At 46.6% G+C, this 26,657-nt stretch overlaps 1 protein-coding gene across 1 annotated transcript in view; it reads right to left on the bottom strand.

Moving 5' to 3' along the window:
• The window catches only part of RANBP10 (RAN binding protein 10), a 66,079-nt gene extending 39,669 nt beyond the window's left edge, over positions 1 to 26,410 (bottom strand). The window contains exons 1-3 of the mRNA XM_061172862.1: positions 26,149 to 26,410; positions 25,258 to 25,369; positions 1,960 to 2,012 (exon numbers count right to left, since the gene is read on the bottom strand). Coding sequence (XP_061028845.1) covers positions 1,960 to 2,012; positions 25,258 to 25,369; positions 26,149 to 26,383 — 400 coding nt within the window. The 5' untranslated portion in view covers positions 26,384 to 26,410. The remainder of the gene's footprint in view (positions 1 to 1,959; positions 2,013 to 25,257; positions 25,370 to 26,148) is intronic.
• Positions 26,411 to 26,657: the final 247 nt, after the last annotated feature.

The raw sequence follows: 26,657 nt of genomic DNA, 5'->3' as shown, positions 1-26,657 counted from the left end.
CAGAGGAGTCAAAAGACCCATCTTAAGACCAAGGCAAACAGACTAAGACAGCTCCACATGGCTCTATCTCAAACAGTTTCAGGTCAATTTAGGCAGACCTTGAACTCCTCCTACCTCACCTGCTCCACACCATGGATCCCAAACCCAGTGGCCAGGCGAAAACGATTCTTACTAAAGAAGGATGAGTGTGTGGAACTCAGAATATCATGCACATGGTAAAAGACTGCATTCCAAGACCAGCTAAAAGACAGGCATGAGGGCTTTTTGATGCAGGGGCATTTGCTTTTGGTTATTTTATTTTAATTTTATTTATATTTTTAAAACAGGTAATATATTCACAAGAAAGAAAATGTGAAAGCTTCAAAAGTGAAAAATTTCCTTCCCAGTCCTATCCCCAGCCACCCTGTCCCAAGGGACAGCCAATATTACAAGTTTTTCTTAGCTTTCCAAAGATATTCTATGCGTGTACAAGCAGATACGGATATATTCATTTTCCCTCATTTTTTTTAACATTTGGTAGCATAATGTATATTGTTCTATGCCTTATATTTTTCACTTAGTGATACATCCCAGAGATTACTCCAAAACAGTACTTGAAGAGCCGCCTCATTTTTTTCATGGCTGCATAGTATTCTTTTACATAGATTAACAAAAATTCATTTAACCAATGTTCAGAGTTGCTTAAAGTGCCACCCAATAACAGATTATAGTAGTTACTTTTGTATAACGAACCTATAAAAGCCTCTTTTCTCTGCCACCAAAGCCGTGCAAAAGTTCAAAGAGCACATTTACTGCAAAAAAAAGATTTAGGAATCAGTTTACCTTTGATGGGAAATTATTTTTCTAAGCTCCCTGTTCACAAAGAGACAGAGCTATGAACACTGTAGATCTAGTCAGCTAAGGCCAAGGCTTGAATAACAAAGATCACAGCTGCACGCTACACAAAGAGGCCAAACATGCCACACACATTCTGATTAATAACTAAAGGACAGTTTTTGCTCAGATCAAAGCCAAATTTTTTTTAAAAGTCAGGTTCCTGGCAATTAGTTGAATCCTGAGCAGGTCTAGATTTCAAGTACTTGAAATTAGTCAATGACAAAAAAACCTGATTGATATTAAACATAGATTGGGAAAGACATACGGTTTAAGTGCTATTCGCTCTTTGGAAAAAGCCAGCTGCCTTCTCTGTGTCAGAGGCCAAAAAGTAGAGAGGGCCCGGGCAAAAACACAAGGACTTTTCCTGCCTCCGTGACAGTGTCAGGACAGCTTGCACCGTGCCACTTACACCACTCAAGGGACAAATGGACTTAGGACCATATTCTAGAACCCACCAGCTTCTGGTAGAGGCTTTTGTCCCCTCAACTGCGCCTAGCCCAGGACTGGGCATGAACTGCTGGGCAGAAAACAGCTGAAAGGGTGCCTGGGTGGTAGAGGAGGCCCACCTGCAGGGTCCAGAGCCTTCCACAAATCTGAGGTTGCTGACTGTAAATCTAAGTCTCACGCGCATCCTCCTGTTTATTAAGAAACTGCCTCAACTGTCTTCCACATGGAGGTCACTTAAAGACTTTGGTCATTAACATGGTAAAGTAAAAAAGGAACCAACGCTGGTGGCAGCCTTCCTCTCCATATATGCCAGAGTCCCATGCTGGTAAGCAAAGGCCAATAGCAGTGAGGGCTACTGAGGTGTATTCCCACTGGGAGCAAGCTCAGGTCACTTGGTTTTGACTGTAAACAGTTCAAATTCCATGAAGGACAATCACTTGCCAATTAATTTTTGGAATGGAAGCCCACACCAGCCCGGCCCAATGGCCACCTTTCAGGATCCTCCACCCAATGGCCTGGCTTAGCAAGTAGGCAGCCAGCAAACAAAGTCCTCTCCAGCTTGTTGGCTGCCACCATGACTCCCATCACAGAATGGATCAAGAGAGCAGAAAAATGTTCTCTTAGCCAATGACTCACCAGGAAGTCTGTTCATGTTGACGCCTTGAGCTGAGAGTCCTATTCCCATGTACCTTTGAAAAAGCATACATATAAAAATTCTGGTTAGCAAATGATTATGCATCTCCCTTCTCAAATATTTCTTGGTAAAAGACAGAAAAACAGGAAAAGCAATGAATGTAGAGACTCTTTTAACAAACTAGTGGTTCTTGGAGAACCTTTACATTTTGATTTTCTAATGGAAATCTCTCAATGCCTTAAGCAGCTGGAGAAACAGGAGGTAGTGTCTGTAACCAGGAACCACTGGCTTCAGTTTCAGAGGAAAGTTTCCTGGAGTCACTGCTTCCAGTCTCTTGGTTTCTGGCTCCAGCTAAGGTGGCGGAATCTACTCCCAAGAAGTGCCTAAAGTAACTAGTTCAATCCTAGGTAGTGTTTGGCAGAATAATGCAAGATCAAGCCCAAAGGGACAAGTCACTCTTCAGCAAAGACCAAAACATGGAAGAAGTAAAGCCAGCTGGATCCATATAGGATCGTAAAGACCCCTCACACAGGGCTTCTTCTCTGGGGTCTCCAAATTCATTACCCTTGCCCTATACATTCACCACTGGCCTCCTCAGTCATCCAAAGCTGAAGGTGGTGGTGTGTGAGGCCCCAGAGACCCACCCCGTACCCTTCCCACCCAGGTACCTAAACAATTTAGGCAGCTACAGCCAGGTGGGACCCATGCTGGGCAACTCTGTCAAAGATATCTCAGTGGCACTCATGAGAGGGCAGGTCAGAAAAGGAAATGAACAGGGTTTTTTTCGTCTAAATATTTGTAGTGTACAAAGAAACAGTGAGGTATTTCCCCAAGAACTTAGAAATAAGAGAAACAAGTCACCACTATCTAAGTGTAAAATAGTAGAAACGCACACATGATGCCTGAATTAACCACATACGAGCATCAAGAGGTAGTTGAGAAGCTCACAATATTGAAAACACCAACCAAGACGGCTAAGGGGTAACTTTACGGTTGCATTAACAATGTGAATAAGGACTTCCCTCGTGGCGCAGTGGTTAAGAATCCGCCTGCCAATGCAGGGGACACGGGTTCGATCCCTGGTCCGGGAAGATCCCACATGCTGCGGAGCATCTAAGCCCATGTGCCACAACTACTGAGCCTGCGCTCTAGAGCCCACACGCTGCAACTACTGAAGCCCGCGCGTTCTAGGGCTGTGTGCCACAACTACTGAGCCCGCGTGTTGCAACTACTGAAGCCCACGCGCCTAGAGCCTGTGCTTCGCAACAAGAGAAGCCACCGCAATGAGAAGCCCGTGCACGGCAAAGAAGAGTAGCCCCCGCTCGCCGCAACTAGAGAAAGCCCATGTGCAGCAACGAAGACCCAATGCAGCCAAAAATAAATAAATAAGTAAATAAAAACAATGTGAATGAGCTTAATGCCACTGAACTGTTCACTTAAAAATAGTTAAAATGATAAAATTTATGTGATGTATATTTTACCACAATAAAAAATGTTTTTTTAAAAAAGCTATTACAGGGGGTTGCCTTATTTTGACCATTTCCAAGCAGCTTACATTTACATTCTAATTGTTCCCTGTTGTAATTCTGCAAGAAACCATTTTACATACATTTCCCCACCTTGGGCCATTCTTTTTCTCTCCTGGCATGTTCCATGCACCTTATGTACCTGTTTCCTAACACTACCAGAGCCCCCACAACGTGGTGCTCCTGAAGCTGCGAGCCTTCCACCTGCAGCAAATGCCCCTTTGCCCTTCTCTGGCCAGCTGCACCACTGGGTGTTGGAGAGCAGGGAGGAAGGCTCTGACCCACCCATTTTCCCCTGAAACCAGCTACCCCCCATCTTGCTGGGCAGGACCCAGGAAAAGACAGCGATCAACACAGGGCGTCGGGCCGAATAACTGGCCTGCAGGGGTTAGGGGAAAGGGGAGGGAAGGGAAAGGAGAAAAGGGAAAGGAACAGCACTTCAAAGAATGACTCCCATGGTTCAAAAGACTCTCAAACTGCCTGCTACCTCCTGTCAGGAGGGGACCTTCAAGGACCATCAGGAGCAGAAGCTGTGTAAGCCTGCTGGCAGGATTCCCATTAGACTAAAACCTGCACATTTGCCCAGAAAAACAGCAGCCCAAATAATCAGCTTCCTTACTTTACGTGGAAGATGCTGCCAAAAGTTGGTCTCCATTCCCTTTACACCACGGCTGACCAAGCAGCAAATTACCCCAACTGCCTCGAAGTCATCAATCAACATATGCAAATGCAACATAGCCAGGAGTTTTCCTGACTTGGATGCCAGGCCACTTATCCTGCCCTGTTTAGAGGGGCCTGGCCTCTGCCCAACACCACATGTGATCCCATCCCTGGCATACAGGTTCCCTGACACTAAGATGAGGGCTTGTGTTTGAAGCACATGTGCTTCCTGGGTGACCCCCAACTGCTTAAGGTTACTGCAAATAGGGGAGGTCAAGGGTCATCCAGGAAGAGTATGCTTGGCCACCAGCAACAGAGCTCTGGTTCCACAACTTCCCATGGGAACAGGGAACTACTAAGGCACATGCACTCAAACACAAGTTGCTTATGTCTCTCCACAGGGGAAATCTCTTCCACCTCCAGCAGCTAGCCTTCAACACCTCCCTATAGACTCTGCCCCACAGGTGGGACAGTTTTTACCAGTGGATGGCCTGGGAGCCTCTGTACAAACCCCAGGGCCAACTTGAGAACCTGAGTAGATAAGCTAAGGGTAGAGCACACAGAGGAGAGCAATACCCACACTTGGATGTCATGCCCCCGTGAGTGTCAATGACACAGGGAGCAGCCCCACAGAAGCCTAAGTTGCATGTTCATATGAGGTCAAGCTAAGTCAGTGTTCAAAGGGAATGAGTCCCAATTTTTCAAACACTGGGTGATATTAAGTCTTTTCCAAAAGTATGATGTTCTAAAATTACAAAAAGATGCAGCCTTCCAGCAAGCCTTCATACACTTAAAAACTGTTAACCAACCAGTCTAAGATCAGCAAAGAGTGGAAAAAAAACTATAAGGACACTGTGAATATACTAAAAAAACAGTGAGTCGTACACTATGAGTGAATTATATGGTATATTCAATTACTTCTCAAAAACACTTAACAGGGCTTCCCTAGTGGCTCAGTGGTTAAGAATCTGCCTGCCAATACAGGGGACACAGGTTCGAGCCCTGGTCTGGGAAGATCCCAGATGACGCAGAGCAACTAAACCCGTGCGCTACAACTACTGAGCCTGAGCTCTAGAGCCCGCCAGCCACAATTACTGAAGTCTGTGCTCCTAGAGCCCGTGCTCCGTAACAAGAGAAGCCACCACAATGAGAAGCCCGCACACCGCAACAAAGAGTAGTCCCCACTCACAGCAACTAAAGAAAGCCTGCGTGCAGCAATGAAGACCCAACGCAGCCAAAAATAAATAAATAAATAAATAAATTTATTTTTAAAAAAAAAACACTTAACAAACTAGGCATAAAAGGAAACTATCTCAACATAATAAAAGGCCTTATATGAGAAACCCACAGCTAACATCATATCCAATGGTGAAAGAATGAGAACTTTTCCTCTAAAATCAGGAACAGGACAAAGATGTTTGCTTTCGCCACTTCTATTCAACAGAGTATTAGAAATTCTAGCCAAAGCAAGTAGACAAGAAAAAGAAATAAAAGGTATCCAAATTGGAAAGGAGTAGGTAAAACTATCTCTGTTCACAGATGACATGATACTATGTGTAGAAATCCTATATTCCACAAAAAACTGTTAGTACTAACAAACAAATTCAGCAAAGTCACAGGATACAAAATCAACACACAAAAAGCAGTCATGTTTCAACATAAACACTGAACAATCGAAAAAAGAAATCAAGAAAATAATTCCATTCACAATAGCATCAAAAAGAATAAAATACTTAGGAATTAACTTTACCAAGAAGGCAAAAAGCTTGTACACTAAAAACTAAAATGTTGCTGAAATTTTAGAAGACAGAAATAGGAAATTCCCTGGCAATCCAGTGGTTAGGACCCAGGGCTTTCACTGTTGGGGCCCGGGGTTCGATCCCTGGTCAGGGAACTAAGAACCAGCAAGCCATGTGGCACAGCCAATCAATCAATCAATCAATCAATCAATCAATAAAATTTTATAAATAAATAAATAAATTTTAAAAAAGACACAGGGACTTCCCTGGTGGTCCAGTGGCTAAGACTCCACGCTCCCAATGCAGGGGGCCTGGGTTCAGTCCGTGGTCAGGGAACTAGATCCCACATGCTGCAAATAAGACCCGGCACAGCCAAATAAATAAATAAAATATTTAAATAAATAAGTAAAAAGAAACAAATAAATGGAAAGACATCTGTGTTCATGGATTGGAAGACAATATTGTTAAGATGTCAATACTACCCAAAGCAATATACAGAATCAACGCCATCCATTTGGGAAAAGAAAAGTTGGGGACTTCCCTGGTGGTGTAGTAGTTAAGAATCCGCCTGCCAATTCAGGGGACACAGGTTCGATCCCTGGTCCGGGAAGATCCCACATGCTGCAGAGCAACTAAGCCCATACGCCACAACCACTGAGCCTGTGCTCTGGAGCCCACGAGCCACAACTACTGAGCCCACGCACCACAACTACTGAAGCCCACGCAACTAGAGCCCATGTTCTGCAATAAGAGAAGCCACCGTAATGAGAAGCCCGTGTACCACAACGAAGAGTAGGCCCCACTCGCCGCAACTAGAGAAAGCCCACGCACAGCAACAAAGACCTAATGCAGCCAAAAAAACAAATAAAAATAAAATAAAATTAAGAACCCAGAAATAAACTCTCCTATATGTGGTCAACTGATTTCAATAAAGATGCCAAGACGATTCGATGGGAAAGTGATAGTCTTTTCAACAAATGGGACATCAGGATATCCAAACAGATACACAACTGGTGCTGGGACAACTGGATATCCACATGCAGAAGAATGAAGTTGGGGCTTCCCTGGTGGCGCAGTGGTTAAGAATGCGCCTGCCAAAGCAGGCGACACGGGTTCGAGCCCTAGTCCGGGAATATCCCACTTGCCGCAGAGCAACTAAGCCCATGCGCCACAACTAACCCTGCACTCTAGAGCCCACGGGCCACAACTACTGAATCCTGCGCACCTAGAGCCCGTGCTCCACAACAAGAGAAACCACCGCAATGAGAAGCCTGTGCACTGCAACGAAGAGTAGCCCCCGTTCGCCACAACTAGAGAAAGCCCTCGCACAGCAACGAAGACCCAACGCAGCCAAAAATAAATAAATTTATTAAAAAAAACAACAAAAAAAGAATGAAGTTGGACCCTTACCATACACCATATGCAAAATTAACTCAGAATGGATCAAAGACCTAAATGTAAAACCTAAAACTATAAAACTCTTTGAAGAAAACAGAGGAGAAAAGCTTTATGACATTGGAATTGGCAATGATTTCCTGGATTCTTTGGACACCCAAAGCACAGGCAACAAAAGAAAAAATAAACTGGACTACATCTAACTTTTTGTACATCAAAGGACTGTCAACACAGTGAAAAACAACCAAAGAAATGGGAAAAATATTTGCAAATAATATACCTGATAAGGGTTTAATAACCAGGATATATAAAGAACTCTTACAATCAAAAACAAAAAAACAAGCAACTCTATTAAAAATGGGCAACGGACTTGAATAAACAAGAGATACACATGGCCAATCACCACATGAAAAGACGCTCAGCATCACTAATTATTAGGAAATACACATCAAAACCACAATGAGATACCATTTCACACCCTTTAGTATGGTTATTATCAAAAAACCAGAAAATAACAAGTATTAGTGAGGATGTAGAGAAACTGAAACCCATGTGTATTAATGGTGCAGCCACTGTGGAAAACAGTATGGCAGTTAATTATATGGTAATTCAAACACAGAATTACCATAAGATCCAACAATTCCACTTCTGGGCATATACCCAAAAGAATTGAAAGCAGAATTCTAACAGATAATCTGGACACCCAAATTCATAGTGGCTTTATTCACAATCAGCTAAAGGTGTATTAAAAAGAAATAACAAGACCAAAATGGAGTCATCTGCCCCTAGGACAGCAAACCAAGACTTCACTGCACATCAACTATACCTCAATTAAAAAAAAAAATTAGGGCTTCCCTGGTGGCGCAGTGGTTAAGAATCCCCCTGCCAACGCAGGGGACACGGGTTCGAGCCCTGGTCTGGGAAGATTCCCACAGGCCGCAGAGCAACTAAGCCCGTGTGCCACAACTACTGAGCCTGCGCTCTAGAGCCCGCAAGCCACAACTACTGAAGCCTGTGCACCTAGAGCCCGTGCTGCGCAACAATAGAAGCCACGACAATGAGAAGCCCACACACTGCAACGAAGAGTAAGTAGCCCCCGCTCACCGCAACTAGAGAAAGTCCGCGCACAGCAACGAAGACCCAACACAGCCATAAATTAATTAATTAATTAATTTAAAAAAAATTAATTGCGCTTTGAACCTCTCTCAGGAATGTGACCTTTAAACAATCAATCTGAAATTTCCTGATTAGCACTAGTGAGGTAATCTGCATGATAAAACCCCACCATTCCCTTCCTGCAAAAGATGTCCTGCCTAAAACAATCCTTCCTTTTCTTTTGCTAATAACTTCCTTGCCCCACCCTCCTTCTGCCGATAAAAACCTTTCATTTTGTACAACCCCTTGGAAGGAGTATCTCTCTACTTGCTAGATGGGATGCTGCCCAATTCATGAACCGTTGAATAAAGCCAATTAAATCTTCAAATTCACTCAGTTGTATTTTTGTTTTTTAACGGGTAGAAAGTGTCTATTGATGAGTGGATAAACAGAATATGGTATTTACACACAATGGAATGTTATACAGCCTTAAAAAGGAAAGAAATTCGGACATATGCTACAACATGGATGAACCTTGAGGACACTATGCTAAATGAAATAAAATTCATAAAGACAGAAAGAACGGTGGTTGCCAGGGTCTAGGGGGAGGGGAGAATAGGGAGTTATTGTTTAATGGGTACAGAGTTTCAGTTCGGCAAGACGAAAAAAGTTCTGGAGACAGATGATGGTGATGGTTATACAACGTTAATGTACTTAAAGCCATTGAACTGTACACTTAAGAATGATTAAAATGGTAAATTTTATGTTATGTATTTATATTTTACCACAATAAAATAAATGAACACATATCAGAACAACTGTTTAAAAAAAAAAAGGTTCAAGCCCACTATCACCAATTATAACATTTGTTATTACATAAAGTATTTTCCTCTCTTCAAGCTTGGTCATTTAGGGTCCAGGGAGATAATATCTTTACCTGCCTTTTCCAAAGTGTCATCTCTAGCCAAAAACCCAGCATGTGAATATGAGTTTATTTGGTTCTGATACCTCCCAAAGATCAATCCCTCAACCCAAACATACAAGCACAAGAGATGGAGCCTAAGTCTGCAGGCTCCAACCCTACGTCTCATGCCACAGTGGGGAGAACAGATGCTGTGTCTGCTGCCCACCTCAGGATGCAGGGGCTATGGGCTGGAGCCCCCAGCCCTCAGAGGAAAAGCAAGAGTCAGTGCAGTGCTGGGCACATAATGGACATTCAACAAACGCCTAGGGTTCATCCATTCACAGGCTGGTAAAGAATTTTATCACCAAAGTCACAGGCTCTCTCTCCCAGCCACATTTCAATGGGAACCTCAGCTTCTAGCTGGTATGAGGTCATGACAGAGCTATGTGACAGATAAGTGAGCTCTGAACTCAGCCACAACATCCCCAGTACTATTCTCCCCTCTCGCTGACATTGGACTTCAGCACTGTGAAATTAAATGACTTAAAACCACAGAGCTAGTGACATAACAGGCACAAGGGAAGTTCACATCTCCATCTACTCACAAAAAATCTAGGTAAGACCTGAGGTTTCCTCTCAATCACCAATGAGGGGACTTCCCTGGTGGCACAGTGGTTAAGAATCCGCCTGCCAATGCAGAGGACATGGGTTCGAGCCCTGGTCCAGGAAGATCCCACATGCCGCGGAGCAACTAAGCCTATGCTCCACAACTACTGAGCCTGCGCTCTGGAGTCCGCGAGCCACAACTACTGAAGCCCACGTGCCTAGAGCCTGTGCTCCACAGCAAAAGAAGCCACCGCAATGAGAAACCCATGCACCGCAACGAAGAAGAGCCCCCACTCGCCGCAACTAGAGAAAGCCCGTGGGCAGCAACGAAGACCCAACACATCCAAAAATAAATACATAAATAAATAAATTTATTAAAAAGAAAAATCACCAATGAGTAACACGTGTAGTGCCTTGCCAGGTCCTGGACTGATGCGGTCCCAGCTCTCCGATAGGCTGCCATGAATGAGGCAAAACAATAAGGAAAAAAAACCCAAACCCAAGTATGTTCACCTTTGGATCTAAGAAGCAGGAAGAATGACGTTAAGAAGTCACCCTGACACTGCCTCTCCTCCGTTGATCTCTGGTGGCACTTGAAAATGAATGGGTTGTTTGCTGCTGTTGGGTCCTTGCTAAAGTTGTAAAAACAGGTGTGATAAATGTCTCTTCATAGAGGCCTCTGTAGTCACCCATTCCACAAAGATCCTCTGTGCCTACTACAGCGCTGGGGACACAAGGGTGGATTCCCTGCCCTGGAACAGTTTCCAGTGCCAAGTCAGGGGTGGGCCAGAGAATCAGGGTGCAATGAGTGGGGGGTTCCCAGAGGAAGCGAAGGCTGAGCCAAGACCTAGTAAAGGAGATGAGGGGAAAAAAAAAAAAAAGGAGCTTGTTCCACATAGAAGCAACAGAATGTGCTGAGGCGTAGAGGCAAGAAAGCAGCCCCGTGGTCAAGGAAGTGAGAGGAGTTCAGTGTGGCTGGGTCACAGCTTGGGCAGACCTAAAAAGAGCCAAAGCTGGAGCCGGAAACAAGCTATTCACACACAGCCTGCATGCTAGCTTAAGGAGTTTGAACTTCAGGGGAGGTCAATGGGAAGCTGCAGAAAGGGTTTAGAAAGGGCGCAACTGATCAAACATCTGATATTTGAAAAATGGATTGAAGAGGCAAAACTAGAGGCTACCAAAATCATCCCAGTGGAAGATGACAAGGCTGGACAAGGACAGAAACAGTGGGATGGCAAGACGTGGAGAGAGCCAAGTGTTCTTTAGAATACGGTGAACTTACTGGGTGGGGGAGGAGCTGCCCAGGACACATCCCAACACAACCAGTCACCAAAGAAAGGGCAATTCTGAGACGTACCTGGAAAGTTTGGAGCCTAAGTGCCTGTCAGTAGCAGCCTTGCTCCAGCTCTGCTCCAAGCCTTTACACTGTGCACAAACAGCTGAACAGGAAACATACCTGTATCAGAGCAAATATATCGGACAAACCCAGATTCAAATCGCCTCTTCACCATGTGCCCAAGGGCACATCACTTGGCCTGTCAGAGTCTGCTTCCTCAGCGATCACCATGAATCCAGAGAGCCCTCAGGGCAGCCACTGAAATGAGTGGACAACCCCACTGTCCTCTAGTTCATGCACTGGAGGCTCTTCTAGTATTGGAATCTGGTAAAGGAAAGTAGGCCATCCTTGAAGGCCTGGATCTTGGGACATCTAAAAACAAATGCCTGTTTACATGGGACTGCCAAGGAGAAAGAAGGTGAACATTTGCTTCCTTCTTGGTAATGGGTCAGGCAATGCTAGGAACACTAACAGACACAGGCTGACACGGTCTCCTGGGAGGGACGCAACAAGGGCTCTCACTCCCCAAGCTGGCGACAGGCACAGACAGAGCTTAGTTCCCCACACTTCACATCTCCGCTAGGGCTTTCTTTTCAAGTAGCAGGATATATCTGAGAAGCTTGGGGGAACAGTTATTTACTCCATAAAATGACTGAAAGCAAGGTAAACCCATCTGATTTACTCCTTTCTTCTAATATGGTAGCAAAATAGAAAATAGCGTTTGTCGGAGAGGTGAAACAGCCAGTAAGTGTAGAGGGACAACAGATGAGCTCTCATGGCAGAGAGGCCATGAGTCGGCCTCTAACTTCTCAGTCTCTACTCTTCACCGCAAAAACCACAACATGGGCTAGAAGAGTGACTCCGCCTCTCTGTCAGGCTCCAGAGAGAAGAGGGCTGGGGCAGGATCTCCCAGAGAGCAGGAGAGAAGAGCAGCAGCAGTGGCCCTCAGCTGACCACACAGCCAGGTCCACCCTGAGGCAGCAGGTCCAAACTGGGGCCCTGGAAAATGACCAGCCTTGAGAATGGACTGGTCGTTTCTGGGGCCCCTGCTGCCCTCCACCCGCCTCTGCTGACTCTCCCACAAAAGCAACAGTCCGCTGAAACCACTGCAGTCACGCAGAGAGTTGCGAGCATGTTCCAATCAGCTTACATTCTTCTTTTTTCTCTTTAGTTTTCCATATTTTCTACAATTAACATAAATTACTTTGATAATCATAGAAAAATCATTTTCAAGAGCCAGCTGATGGCTGCATACTGAGGAGGTTGCTGGCTCTCACCCATCAGACTCTCCCTGGATTGTCCCAGGGCAACATTTCAATGCCAGAGAGACACAATGGGGGACCTGGGCTTCATGGTCAGCTCCTCAGTATACTCACTTCCCTGAGCCTTGACAGGAGGGCAGAATCTGCATCAGAAGAGCACACCTTCAGAAACAGCAAGAAATGGTCAAAATCCATGCTCAGTAGAGGAGCTGGGGCTCCTGGTTCATCCCAAGCATAACCCAGAGGAGACCCTCAGGAGACCCCCCTGAAGTGACACAGCCTCAGCACAGCTCTAATTGACTGGAGAGTCTTCCATGACCCAGGCAGGCCTGGGGGTAGACAGAGGACAGGACCTTAGAAAGCAGGCCTCTGGACTCTCACACCCTTCGAAGATGTACAGCAAGGCCTGGAGGGAGGAGACCACCCCTTTGCTGTAATCCCCCACCTGGTCCTCAGAGATAGTTTGGAGCGCTCCACGCAAGGAACCTCTTTGGCAACAAGTCTGACATTCCCTTCCTGCCTCCTGAAGAGAAGCACCTGAAGAGTTTTAAAGTGACAGGGACACTTTGCGGCAGGGCTCCAGAGACAACATCCCAGACTCTGAAGCCTGGTCTCAGACACTGCAGCCTAACTCAGGACTGTGGGTCTTTGATTTCACCCCACATCTCAGGTTCCCTATCAGAAGAAGAGAGGCTGGACTAAACGGGCTCCTAAGCGCCTTCCCAGCTCTGGCCTAGAGACTTCGGTTCTTGGCAGAATAATGTCTGGGTACTGTTGCAAATGTGCTGTACCCAGTTTCAAGCCCAAGATGGGGCAGACCCTGGAACAGCAATCAAAAAGTCATCAAGAAGACATCAAAAGAAAAGGAAATTATAGATCAATATACCTTCTGAAGAGAGATGCACAAATTCTCAACAAAACTATAGCAAACCAAATTCAACAACATTAAAAGGATTAATATCACGACCAAGTGAGATTTATGCCAGGAAATCAAGGGCAATTTAACATAAGAAAATCAATCAAGGCACTTCCCTGGTGGTGCAGTGGTTAAGAATCCGCCCGCCAATGCAGGGGACGTGGGTTCGAGCCCTGGTCCAAGAAGATCCCACGTGCTGTGGAGCAACTTAAGCCCATGCGCCACAACTACTGAGCCTGTGCTCTAGGGCCCGCAAGCCACAACTATTGAAGGCCACGTGCCCTAGAGCCCACACATCGCAACTACTGAGCCCATGCGTCACAACTACTGAAGCCAGTGTGCTCTAGGGCCCGCGTACCACAACTACTGAGCCCGTGTGCTGCAACTACTGAAGCCTGCGTGCCTAGAGCCCGTGCTACGCAACAAGAGAAGCCACTGTAATGAGAAACCCACATACTGCAACGAAGAGTAGCCCCCGCTCACTGCAACTAGAGAAAGCCCACACGTAGCAATGAAGACCCAATGCAGCCAAAAGAAAAAATAAAGAAAATCAATCAATATAATAAACCACATTAACAGAAAGAAGGAAAAAGAAAACCACATGATCATCTCAACTGACAGAAAAAGCATTTGAAAAATCCAGCATCCCTTCATGATAAAAACACTCAGAAAACTAGGAACAAAAGGGAACTTCCTCAACATGATAAAGGGCATTTATGAAAAACTCACAGCCAACATACCCAATGGTGAAAGATTGAAAGCTTTTACCCTAAGATGAGGAACAATACAAGGATGTCCACCTTGCACCACTGCTATTCAACACTGTACTGGAAGTTCTACTCAGACCGATTAGACAAGAAAAAGAAATAAAAGGCATAAAAATTGGAAAGGAATAAGTAAAACTATCTCTATTTGCAGATGACATGATCCTATATCTAGAAAATCCTATATATAGAAAGTCCCAAACAATACACAGAAAGCTTACTAGACCTAATAAACTAGCTAATAAATAGCAAAGTTGCAGGATGCAAAATCAACACACAAAAAGCAGTTTCAATATACTAACACTGAACAGTCAAAGGAGAAAATTAAGAAAACAATTCCATTTACAATAGCATCAAAACAAACAAACAAACAAACAAAAAAACCCTTAGGAATAAATTTAACCAAGGAGATGAAAGGTTTGTATACAAAAAATTATAAAACATTGCTAAAAGAAATTAAAGAAGACAAAAATAAATGGAAAGACATCCCATGTTCATGGACTGGAAAGCTTAATATTGTTAAGATGGAGAGTATTGTTAATATACTCTAAATTGATTTACAGATTCAACACAATCCCTACCAAAATTCCAACAGTCTTTTTTGTAGAAATGGAAAAGTCAGTCCTCAAAATCCATATGGACTTGCAAGGGATCCCAAGTAGCTAAAACAATCTTGAAGAAAGAACAAAGTTAAAGGATTCATACTTCCCAATTTCAAAACTTACTACAAAACTACAGTAATCAAAACAGTGTGGTACTGGCATAGGTAGACATATAGACTAGTGGAATAGAATTAAAAGCCCAGAAATAAATTTATACGGCTGAATTACTTTCAACAAGAATGCTAAGTCCATTCAATGGGTAAAGAATAGTCTCTTCAACAATTGGTGCTGGGACAACTGGATTTCTACTTCATACCTTATATAAAAATTAACTCAAAATGGATCAATGATCATAATGCAAGAGCTAAAACCATAAAACTCTTAGAAGATAACATAGGGGAAAAGATTCATGACATTGGTTTAGGCCATGGATTCTTAGATATGATACCAAAAGCATGAGCACCGAAAGAAAAAAATAGATGAACTGGACTTCATCAAAATTAAAACTTTTATGCATCAAAGGTCATTATCAAGAAAGTGAAAAGAGGGAATTCCCTGGTGGTACAGTGGTTAGGACTCCGTACTCCCACCGCAGGGGGCACGGGTTCGATCCCTGGTCAGGGAACTGAGAATCCACAAGCTGCCCAGCGAGGCAAAAAAAAAAAAAAAAAAAAAAAAAAAGTGAAAAGACAACCTAGAGAATGGGAGAAAATATTTCCAATTCATATATCCTATAAGGATCTACTATTCAAAATATATACAGAATTCCTACAACTCAACAACAAAAAGACAACTCAATTATAAAATAGCCAAAGGACTTGAATAGACATTTGTATCGCCAAAGAAGATATACAAATGGCCAATAAATACATGAAAAGATGCTCAACATTACTAGTCATTAGGAACTGCAAACCAAAACCAAAATGAGATACTAATTCACACCTAGGATGAGGAAGGAAGGGAGGGAGGAAGAAAGAAGGAAATAAGTTGTTGGTGAAGATGTAGAGAAATTAGAAACGTCACACATTGCTGGTGGGGATATAAAATTGTATAGCTGCTTTGGAAAATCGTTTGGTGATTCCTCAAAAAGTTAAACATGGAACAATCAAGCAATTCTTTTTTTTTTTTGGTCATACTATGGGGCTTGTAGGATCCTAGTTCCCTGACCAGGGATCTAACCTGGGCCCCCTGCAGTGGAAGCACAGAGCCCCAACCACTGGACCACCAGGGAATGCCAATCAAGCAATTCTTAAGTGTACATTCAAAAGAACTGAAAAGACGGTCACTTCCCTGGTGGCGCAGTGGTTAAGAATCTGCCTGCCAGTGCAGGGGACACGGGTTCAAACCCTGGTCCGGGAAGATCCCACATGCCACGGAGCAACTAAGCCCGCGTGCCCCAACTACTGAAGCCCGCGCACCTAGAGCCCGTGCTCCGCAGCAAGAGAAGCCACCGCAATTAGAAGCCCGCGCACCGCAACGAAGAGCAGCCCCCGCTCACCACAACTAGAGAAAGCCCGTGCACAGCAACAGAGACCCAACGCAGCCAAAAATAAATAATAAATTTATTTTTTTTAAATGGCTAAAATGGTACGTTTTATGTTATATTTATTTTATCATACACACACACACACACACACACACACACACACACACAGTGTCACCAAAAACACCCCTATGGCCCTGCAGGCCAGCATTAGCCTCATCTGGCTTTTCCGGACAAGACAAGTAAGGCTTGGCAGAGCTCAGTGGAAAGCATCAGAGTATCCTGGCCTCATGTCAGGGCCAGAAGAAAGAAGTCCCTCACCATAAGCACACAGCAGATGACAAGAGTGAAGAACACAGAACTAACTCTTTTTACTTTTCATCAATTTCTCCTTAGAGGGAAGGTGGATTTTATGGACTGGCAAGCCCGTAGACACTTTTAACAAATGTTACCAATGACTATGGGACCTGAACTTTTTTTTTTTTGGCCGTGCCACAAGGCTTGCGGGATCTTAGTTCCCCAACCAGGGATCCAACCCAGGCCCTGGCAGTGAAAGTGCCAAGTCCTAACCACTGGACCACCAGGGAATTGCCTGAACATTTTTAATTTAAGCTCCATCAACTGAATGTCTCCAGGCCCACAGAGCTCTGGTAGGAAGTGACAAAGAGGAGAGAAGAGACAAGCTCCTCAGCCTCAGGGCTGAGATGGCTCTCGGGGGCTGCAGGAAGGTAAGCTCTGCCGTCAAGCCTCTCAGGTCAAAGGGCCAGTCACCACTGCCCCGTCCCCTGCCTCAGACCCCCCAAGGAGCTACTGGAATCTCATCGGACAGTTTCCTCTTAACATCTAACACGTTAAGCCGCAGCTCGCAAGGCTGGCAATCTTGTCTCTGTCAGAACCTGCCCCAGATAAGAAATCAACAGCCTCCACAACAGAGGGGATCTCTGGGGTCGTGGTTACAAAACGGTCCCTGGGAGACATTTCAGGAGAAACACCAACTGACATTTAGCTCTGAAACGAGGGCTAATATTTGATGCTGGGGATTTTACTTCCTGGTCTGACGGGCCTGCTTAAAGCCACAGTCCTTCATGACACCAGCTACTGTGTACAAGCTGCTCCTCTAGCAACCACACCCCAACCCTGCCCCTCTACCAGGAAGCCACCCAGTCACCCACTGAGCCCAATTCTGTGCAGGCCCCCCCAACTGAGAGGAAGAGTATTACATGAACGGACCCAACCCGGTACCATCCAAGAAAGAGCAAGCCTGAAGGCAAAGGGACCATGAGACAGGATATGCTTGCAGGGAGGAAGGTGGTTCTGAATGTGTGTCTGGAGACTCTCATGCATACACTACCACTAGCACCATCAAAACACCCGGAGAGTCCACAAGACAGGAAGGGGTGGAACAGCCCCCATGGGTGGCCCTAGGCAGGTTATTCACAACCCTGCATTCTGGCTCCTTCCCTAAAGAATCTCCTGGGAAATTCAAGTACCAAGCCTTGAAAATTTCCAGAGCTTACCACATTCCAAAACCAAAGACACTGCCCTTAACTAGAGGGTATAACCAACTGGCACCCCACCTTAATGTGAGAGGGTTCCCACCAGACCCCACATCCCATAAGCTTTGGACCCTAACCTCTCTGGCCCTGTGTAATTATAAAGGTGGAGCAGAGCTCAGTGTGGACACAGCAAATGCTCTTAGGTACTCAGATATTACCCTTAACTCTCTAGTTACAGGTGTTCATCCAGAAACTGGCCTTGAGTTTGCTGGTTTGTAACTTAGCATCTTTCATTATTCTCAGCACGGGGTCTTACTCAAGTAACCTACCATTACATGGAAACTAAGTCCTAATGATTTTGAAAGCATCAAATTCCATGTAATAAACCCCTTCCTGCTTAAAATATCTGGACTCGTTTCTGTTTTCTGCACTAGTCTCAAATGATATAACATACATAATGGCAATAACCTGGATTTGTTTAAACCTGCATCTCTCTGTCCCTTCTGCTATCTATTGATATTTTTAAAATGTACACCATGTCAGGTGTTACAAGAGCGAATGTATTCCTTTACAGTTTAAAAAAAAATTATAGGTAAAATAAAAATACATTTTGGTTAAAAAAAAAAGGCAAAGCAAATGTAACTACCAATAAACTCCTCGCACAACAGTTGATATTAAAACAGAGCATTCTATAAAATAGCCCATGCCAATTTCAGACACATGGTTTTGTAGACCAGGTTATAACCAGTTCTGCTCAGCAAACCATCCCCTCTACTTCTTTCCTCTTGGTTCAGCTCTGCCTCGGCAATGTCCTCTAGAAGAGACAAGCTGAGCCCTTGGACCATCTGGGCACAACTGCCCTTCTCCTCTCTCCACCTCTTCTCATCTTAAATTGTCTCTGCCCTGAGGACCAGTAGGTTTTGTCTCATGATGCAACTCTGACAAAAAGACAGCAGCTGCCTGGTGCATTGTGCAGTGAGAAAACATCTGGGGCTCTGTCTGGACAAGAACGAATGCTGCTATCAATCCGTAACATTTGCCATGCAAGCTGAGTGGACAATGGGGGTATTTGAGCCTTGACACTTGTCATCCATAACTTAAACTTCCCTGAATCCCAGGCCATCTCTAAGGTCCAAGAGGTAGGAGAGGAAGAGAGTGTACAAGGAATGCTAAGACTTACCCCTCCCCCACTTCCCTACACAGTCCAGAGCATCTTTCACTGGCCCCTTCATGGCAGGGGGCTGGGTCCTGTTCCAGCACCAAGTCTCCTTGTCTCACTTCTAGCAAGAGTCACAACCTCACAATTCAATTACAACAGAACACCAAGGATCCTAGAGCTAGAAAGACATTTTATGTGGATTTTAAACAAAATTTCTAGGGAGGCAGAGGAACATCCTTGCATTTAGACACGGTGTCATCCACCCCTCTCCTAGTGATCAATCCCTTCCTTCTAACCTCTGACCACCCACTCTGGGCCCTTGATTCCCTCCCAATGGTCCCAGAATAGGATGGCACACAGTGCCTGCCATGCAGAGCTGCTGAGACCATCCTCCTGTGCTCCACTCTGATGAGCTCCTTGCTTCCCCTCTAACAGGGAATCTCCCTTACCTGGTGACTCATCTAGGGAAAAGACCAGGGAATTCCCTGGCGGTCCAGTGGTTAGGACTCTGCGCTTCCACCGCAGGGGGCCCGGGTTCGATCCCTGGTCGGAGAACTAAGATCCCGCAAGCTGCACGGTGCGGCCCCCAAAAAGAAAAGAAAAGACCAAACATTCCCGAGAACAAAAAATAAAGGGGGTGGGGTGGGGGAGGGGTAGGCGTGAAGTGAATTTTAGGAATTTCTCTAGAGGCTGATCCTTGACCAAGGAAGTCCCCATTTATGAAGAAAGAAGCCACACTCCTCACTCTCACCTCGAAGTTGGAGCCTGGGTGGTGACATACAGTGGGCAGGGAGGTCTCAGGGAAGCCCAGATGTGCTCAGGGCAGGAACAGGTCTTACCAGAAAAGAGGATGCCATGTGGACTCCAGCCCTCTCACTCTAGGCCAGAGCTGCACCTCAGTACACCCACCCAACTAGACCTGGGCTTTAACCCCCAATATAGGTAAGCAATACAACACTCCAAGCTGCTCCAGAGCCCCAATACACCACATCTCCAGAAACAGTGCAATGTGTTACTATGGAGAGATGCAGCCCAAAGCTCAGCATCTGCCCCTGAGGCCATGAGCACTGGGGGGGATGTCGGTGAGAACAGGGCACAATCACTGTTTGTACCTGCCTTGGGCAAAGACAGCACCTACTTCTCAGAGCTGGCAGGACAAGGCCTTCTCCAGGTCCACAGATGAGCACCAAATCTCTCAACAGCACTGTACAATGCACAGAGACTGGAGTGGGGGTCCCAGGGTGAGAGGCCAGCCACAGGCTGTCTCTAGACTGGAGGGCCTGCGCTCAAGTAGCTCTGCAAACCAGAAACATGGCAGGTGAGATCTTAATTGGGTGAGTGGATCTCTGAGTCTCCATGGAAAATCATGGACAATGTTGTCTTTCAGATGGGACTTAACAAAACCAGAGTACCAGAGAATACCAGCCACACACAGAGACCTTTCACCTCTGAGAAGCCACTCTGGCTACCAGTCTTCAACATCCTACCTATGTATCCCACCATACAGGAGAAAGGCCAACCAAGAGAGAAAAAAGACAAATGCTGTAGGAAAGCCATGCCCAGAGTCAAGGACCTAAAGTCACTGGCCCGGGGCTTCCCTGGTGGCGCAGTGGTTAAGAATCCGCCTGCCAATGCAGGGGACACAGGTTCGAGCCCTGGTCTGGGAAGATTCCACATGCCGCGGAGCAACGAAGCCCGTGTGCCACAACTACTGAGCCTGCGCTCTAGAGCTCGCGAGCCACAACTACTGAAGCCCACGCGCCTAGAGCCCGTGCTCTGCAACAAGAGAAGCCCGTGCAATGCAACAAAGAGTAGCCCCTGCTCGCCACAACTAGAGAAAGCCCACACGCAGCAACGAAGACCCAACGCAGCCAATGAATGAATGAATGAATGAATGGGTAAATAAATAAATAAATAAATAATAAATTCTTTTTAAAAAATAAATAAATAAAGCCACTGGCCCGCACCGGACAGGAATCTCAGCCAGAGGGGCCTGGCTGAACCAAACCAGCAGAGTTTCTTCTCCCCTATCCACTCTCAAAAGTGCAGGCAGGAGACTTCCCTGGTGGTCCAGTGGTTGAGACTCCGTGCTCCCAATGCAGGGGGCCTGGGTTCGATCCCTGGTCAGGGAACTGGATCTCACATGCCACTACTAAAGATCCCGCATGCCGCAATTGAGACCCCAAGCAGCCAAATAAATAAATAAATAAATAAATGTCAAAAGCGCAGGCTGATCCAAAGTCCTCGTATATTGCTACTGCCCTCAGGATAAGCCCAAGCTCTCTGGCCAAAGCACATAAGGTAATTCTGACCTGGCCCCTGCCTACCTCATGCTCTGTGTTCCACGTCTTTGATGCACTGTTCCTTTCGTCTCAAGCATCGCTTCTCACTTTGTCCATCTGGAACCCTCCAACCTATCCTTCCAGATTCAGCATCATCACCTCTTATATGAAGCTTTCCCCAGACTCTCAGGTACAGGAGGAAGTCCAACCCCTGGGCCACCCCTGGGTACAGCACACACCATGGATGGGCTTTTTCTACAACAGCCTATGAGGTCATATGCACAGGCCTATCTGCCTCCTCTCTAGATAGGCCTCAGGCCTGTGTTCCTGGGGCCCAGGTCTGGGCCTGGGACAAAACAATGGGTGCCTCGTTGTCATGTGGAGAATTAATGGATGAGCACATTACTGCCTGGCCAAAGGAAGCTGGCTGCAAGTGAAAGGAAAGGCAGACTGGCTGTGGCCAAAGGGCCACAAGGCCTGGGCCTGAGCACCAGATGCAGAGGAGAGGAGAGCGCCCGCATCCCACCCCCGCAGCTCCATCCAGTGCTCTAGCCCAGGCTTGCTGTTCTTGGGTAGAGCCACTCATCACATGTCAGGAGGCCACAACCGCCGCCGCCGCTGGGATGATGTTACAGTCTATTTTGAGGGTCACACTGGAGCATCTGTCAGCCTAGTCAGCCACACCCTCCATGTGTCATCACTAAGAGCTGGAGACACCCAAAGGTCCATGAACTCTGCCTGAGCATGTCACTTCCCCAGGGACCCTCAGTTTCAGGGCCTCCTTGGCTTCCTAACAAGATCAACCCAGATGCCCTTATCTCCTGGCACCAGTGGCAGGGCTCTGATGTCTCCTCACCCCACCAGATCTGCTCCTGGGGTTCCCAGCTCTGGTGACTCGGCAAATGCAGCTGAAGCCCATCAGTCTGAGCCTGGCTTTTAGCTCAAACATAACCCCTCCTTCTCCAGCTCTCCCTTATATTTGAGGAGTGCCCAGAAAGCCCAGCACCCAGATGTCAAGCCAGTTACCAACCAGGCTCATTTTAGGCCCAACAGGTCTCACCTGCTGAGAAACTCCTACTCATCCCTCAAAACCATGCCCAGGCTCTGCCTCCTCTTGTAGAGAGCCTTTCAGTGGACTCTCTACGGAATAGGCCAGAGGCTCTCTGAGGACAAGGCTGGCCTGTGCAGGCTTTACTGTTGTTCTCCCTGTACCTAGTATACACCTGGCACATAGAAGGTATGAATCAGTATAACCCTTGAAATGAAACCTTTCTAATTAGACAAGCTTAGTGTGTTCTGCTACAAAAGACATCATCAGAACAAAGGCCTTTCTGGAAAACAATGACACTGACAACTGGGTTCATAAACACCTTTTACAAAGGAGGCCTGTACTCAAATCTACAGAAAAACAAGTTTACAGATTCAATGGGATGGTAAGTCAATCAAGCCCAGTCCAGAGCACGCCACACTTCTCTGGGCCCACTCAGCACTAAACACCTTTCAGGTTTGTCCCCTAAGAACACTGTGATCCCCTAAGAATCCAACTGGACATTCCCTCACTCTACCCAGGGGAGGAATGCAACAGGGAAAGGCAGCAGCAGCGTGGACACACGTGTCTGGGATCAGGTGAGGGCATCTGACAAGTTAGGCTACTCCACTGCACACCCTAAGACCCGCAGCCAGGGCAGGTCACCAAACATCCCAGGGGCTCAGGGCTCACCCACAAAACAGGTACATCATCATCTGCTCCAGCCACTTTCCAGAGATGCCATGAGGATGGAACTAGATAATACAGGAAAGCTACATAACCGGTTAACACCTGGGTCATGGACCAAACACCTTCAACACTGACAGGAAACAGGAAACAAGCTGATCATTGTCTGCCCTGGAACTGCCCTTGGCCTCCTGAAAACCACACCTGGCCCATCTGGCTATATCTTAGCCATGAGAAGGCTTTCAGGGATTCCATAAAGAGGCCATAGGTGACATTCACACACCTTTCCTCTGACAGTGGTCAACTGAAGCAGGCCACCACAAGCATACATGACCTGGGACCTTTCTAAAACTGAGATTTCCAGTTCAGCTTAACAGCTATATTTACCTCATCTAAAAATGCTGGGAAAGTTGGGAAAAGATGCTCAACTTTCTTTGGATTTGCAGGCAATACCTACAGTAAGGCAATCTAACAAGATACAGGGCCTTTTCCAGCAAGATCCACTTATAACTGAAATGTTAAAAGCCAGGTGAAGGAACCCAGGTCTCCACATTTAAACTGAAATGTAGAGACCTTCTGAAAAACTGTTCTCGTCTTTTATTAGCTCGCTGTCATCTACGATTAAGGACTCTAGAGAAAATAATCCATTTTCCTCCCTACAAGTTTAGGAAATGCCCCTCCATTTCTTTGGCAATATGAGACTGCTGCACCAACATTTCAGTCTATACTGTAACTATTTTTGCAGTGTTTGTTTTGTTTTAAGAGGCCGTTCTCATTCACACTAGTTCAAGCACATTAAATACATGCGCTTTTATCAGATGGTGGAAACGGAAAATAGAAGATTTAAAGCCCTCCAATAATATAAACTTCCTACCTGTAAATGCACTACATGGGGATAAAAGTAAAAGATGCAATAGCTTGTCACGATCATAACTTCAGAATCATAGAGTTCTGGGATTACAGGTAGCTTAGATGCTGGCCTAGCTCCCCACAGTACAGACAAGGAGATCAAAGCCCCATGACCTACCCACAACCACAGAGCCCTGCCCGGCACAGATGTTACAACTTCACTGAGGAAGCAGGCAAAGCTCTAATTCCAGCAGTCTTGCCCCCAGCAGAGCCCCTTGGCCAGGCATTTTGCAGGTACCACAAGAGGAACAGTCCCTAGGAGAGAGGAAGTATTCTGAATGCTCAAGAACACACGTCAGGGGGCTTCCCTGGTGGCGGAGTGGTTGAGAGTCTGCCTGCCGATGCAGGGGACACGGGTTCGAGCCCTGGTCTGGGAGGATCCCACATGCCGCGGAGCAACTGGGCCCGTGAGCCACAACTACTGAGCCTGCGCGTCTGGAGCCTGTGCTCCGCAACGAGAGGCCGCGACAGTGAGAGGCCCGCGCACCGCGATGAAGAGTGGTCCACGCTTGCCGCAACTAGAGAAAGCCCTCGCACAGAAACGAAGACCCAACACAGCCAAAAATAAATAAATAAATTTAAAAAAAAAAAAAGAACACACATCAGGGTTGGAAGGAAGGTCGTTGGTGGGGTTCGCAAACTACCCACACCAGACCTAAGGTCTGATGAGGAAAACCTTTCCAAAGCAGCTAAAATCATGTTATTTCATAACTTAAACACCTGCTTTGTGACAATAGCCAGAAAAAAAGGGAGACTAGGAGAAGAAAAGGAAGAAAAATGAAAAATCTCCCCTCTGATTCCCTGTATCTGCTTAGATCACCCTAAAATAGGGAGCCTCCCTAATGCTGACTTTAATGAGGACCTTCCTAAAGCTGATCCAACTGGTGTTCAAGTCTCTGGACTGAAAAACAAGTTTATGAGTAGCAAGCTCATCTGATTCTGACCATGTGCATGCTGTTTACCCTAAGATGACAGACCAGTGGCTGCCACAGCTTTGATGAATGCTGCAAAGACTCTACTATCCCTTTGAAGTCTACAGGGGCCTCTACCATGACTAAATGCCATAAAAAGGAACCTTGAATACAGTAAGAGTGTGAAAGGAGGGAAGTCACAAACACCACACAACAGTGGGGGAACTCCATTCTGGACGCTGATTTGTTAATGTAAACTTGTTATTTGTTTCCCTGACCTGTTGATGTATCTCATTACACTATCACTAAAGAGAAGCCCCTCCTCTACAAAATGTACCTATTTGTCATCAAAAGCTGCTGCTTAGACCAGGCCATGCCCACAGCCAGGTAACAGAGGTATCCGCTATTCAACCCTCTGCAGCCCAGACCAATGCAGCTCAGCAGCTCACACCAGTCACAGGTGTCAACCAGGAGACCTCAAACTCTGACCACAGGGAACAGTTCAGTGTTGGGGGAAAGAACGTGGTCAGGAGGGGCTTACCCATCTCTTCCTTTGCTGACAATCTTCACCTCAAAGTAATAAATGCCACAGGCAGCAGGTATGGGGTGGGTGGCACGCACTGAGGCTGCATCTTTGTGATTTTTGCCATGACCTAATAGAAGAGGGCAAGGAAGAAATTTCAGCAGAAGGAAATGCAAATAGAAGCCTCATTCTTCTCTGCTCCATGGCAACTTCACCCCTCCATGGCCAGAGGAAGCCCTTGCATAGTCCAAGGAATAATTACAAAACAACTGAGCAAACACATAAACCTCCCACCTTTGGCTCACCTCCTCCTGAGAATAGCAGCTCTGCCTGAGACACTGCCATTCAAACCACAGGAGGGTACATGCAATGTGGGTGCATATGTGAGAGATTCCCTAGTGCTGCTGGCAGACTCTCCAGGACACAGGCAGCCCACTTGGAAGACTAGGGGAGGAAGAGGCAGCCCTGGAAGACGCCCCCACAACTTTAGCACAGAACCCTAGGCCTTGTCTGGGATGTCTGGCAGGTGAGCAAGCTCAGGGGCCTCTGGCTAATGGAGTGGATGTGACCACCCCTTTCTTCACTTATGAAACTAAGCAGTGGTGAAGGGCCTAGCTCGAGTCAGAGGTACCCCAAAACAAGCAGGAAGGCCCTGAGAAGAATGTCCAGCCCAGCACTGGGTTTGGACACCTGCTGTGGTTCTCCTGATATCAGATGTCTCAGGGCAGAGCAGACTAGGCAGTCAATCCTTGGCCTGGTCAGCCCCACCACCCTAGACACCCCGCAGGAACTAAGGCCCAAGCCGGAGCACTCGATCTGGGGAAGGGACGTGATGGAGCACGGGCTGGGCAGCACACCCACCCCGCAGACGCTCTGGCCTTCTCCCCCTGCAACCAAACAGGTCAATACCTTTGTAGTGGACGCGGAGGTTGCCCTGGGAGAGGCCGATGTAGTTGTACTTGTCCTTGGGGCTCCAGGAGCGCGGCAGCGGCGTCTCGTGCTGGTTGACCGCGGGATACAGGCGCTGCAGGCGCCGGCTCAGTTCCTGCTCCCCTGCGGACGGCAGCCCGCATCCAGTGCCCCCGCCGGAGGAGTCTCCAACCTGCAGGTTCCCAGCTCCCGAGTCCGCCGTCGCCGCCGCCATCTTGGAAGGAGCTGCTATTGTGTCACTGGGGGCGGGGAAAAGCGGGACCAGATCCGCCTCTTTCAGCCAATGGCCAGCGAGCCAACCTGGGCCGCAGGGAAACCGAGTCCCAGTCCGGCACCTCTCCTTCGACACCACCACGCCTCGCCACATTTTGGACTCCATTTCCCACAATGCAGAGCTCCCCAGGGGCGGACCAGCTTGGGCTCGTAAGGATCTCTGGGAGATGTAGTACAAACCCTCTCGGCCATAAGCCTGCTCGGCTGAGACACTG

This window comes from Eubalaena glacialis, chromosome 18 (genome assembly GCF_028564815.1).
Source record: "Eubalaena glacialis isolate mEubGla1 chromosome 18, mEubGla1.1.hap2.+ XY, whole genome shotgun sequence".
Lineage (NCBI taxonomy): Eukaryota > Metazoa > Chordata > Mammalia > Artiodactyla > Balaenidae > Eubalaena > Eubalaena glacialis.
Note: the sequence above shows the minus strand (reverse complement) of the source record. Positions and strands in the feature narration are given on the sequence as shown.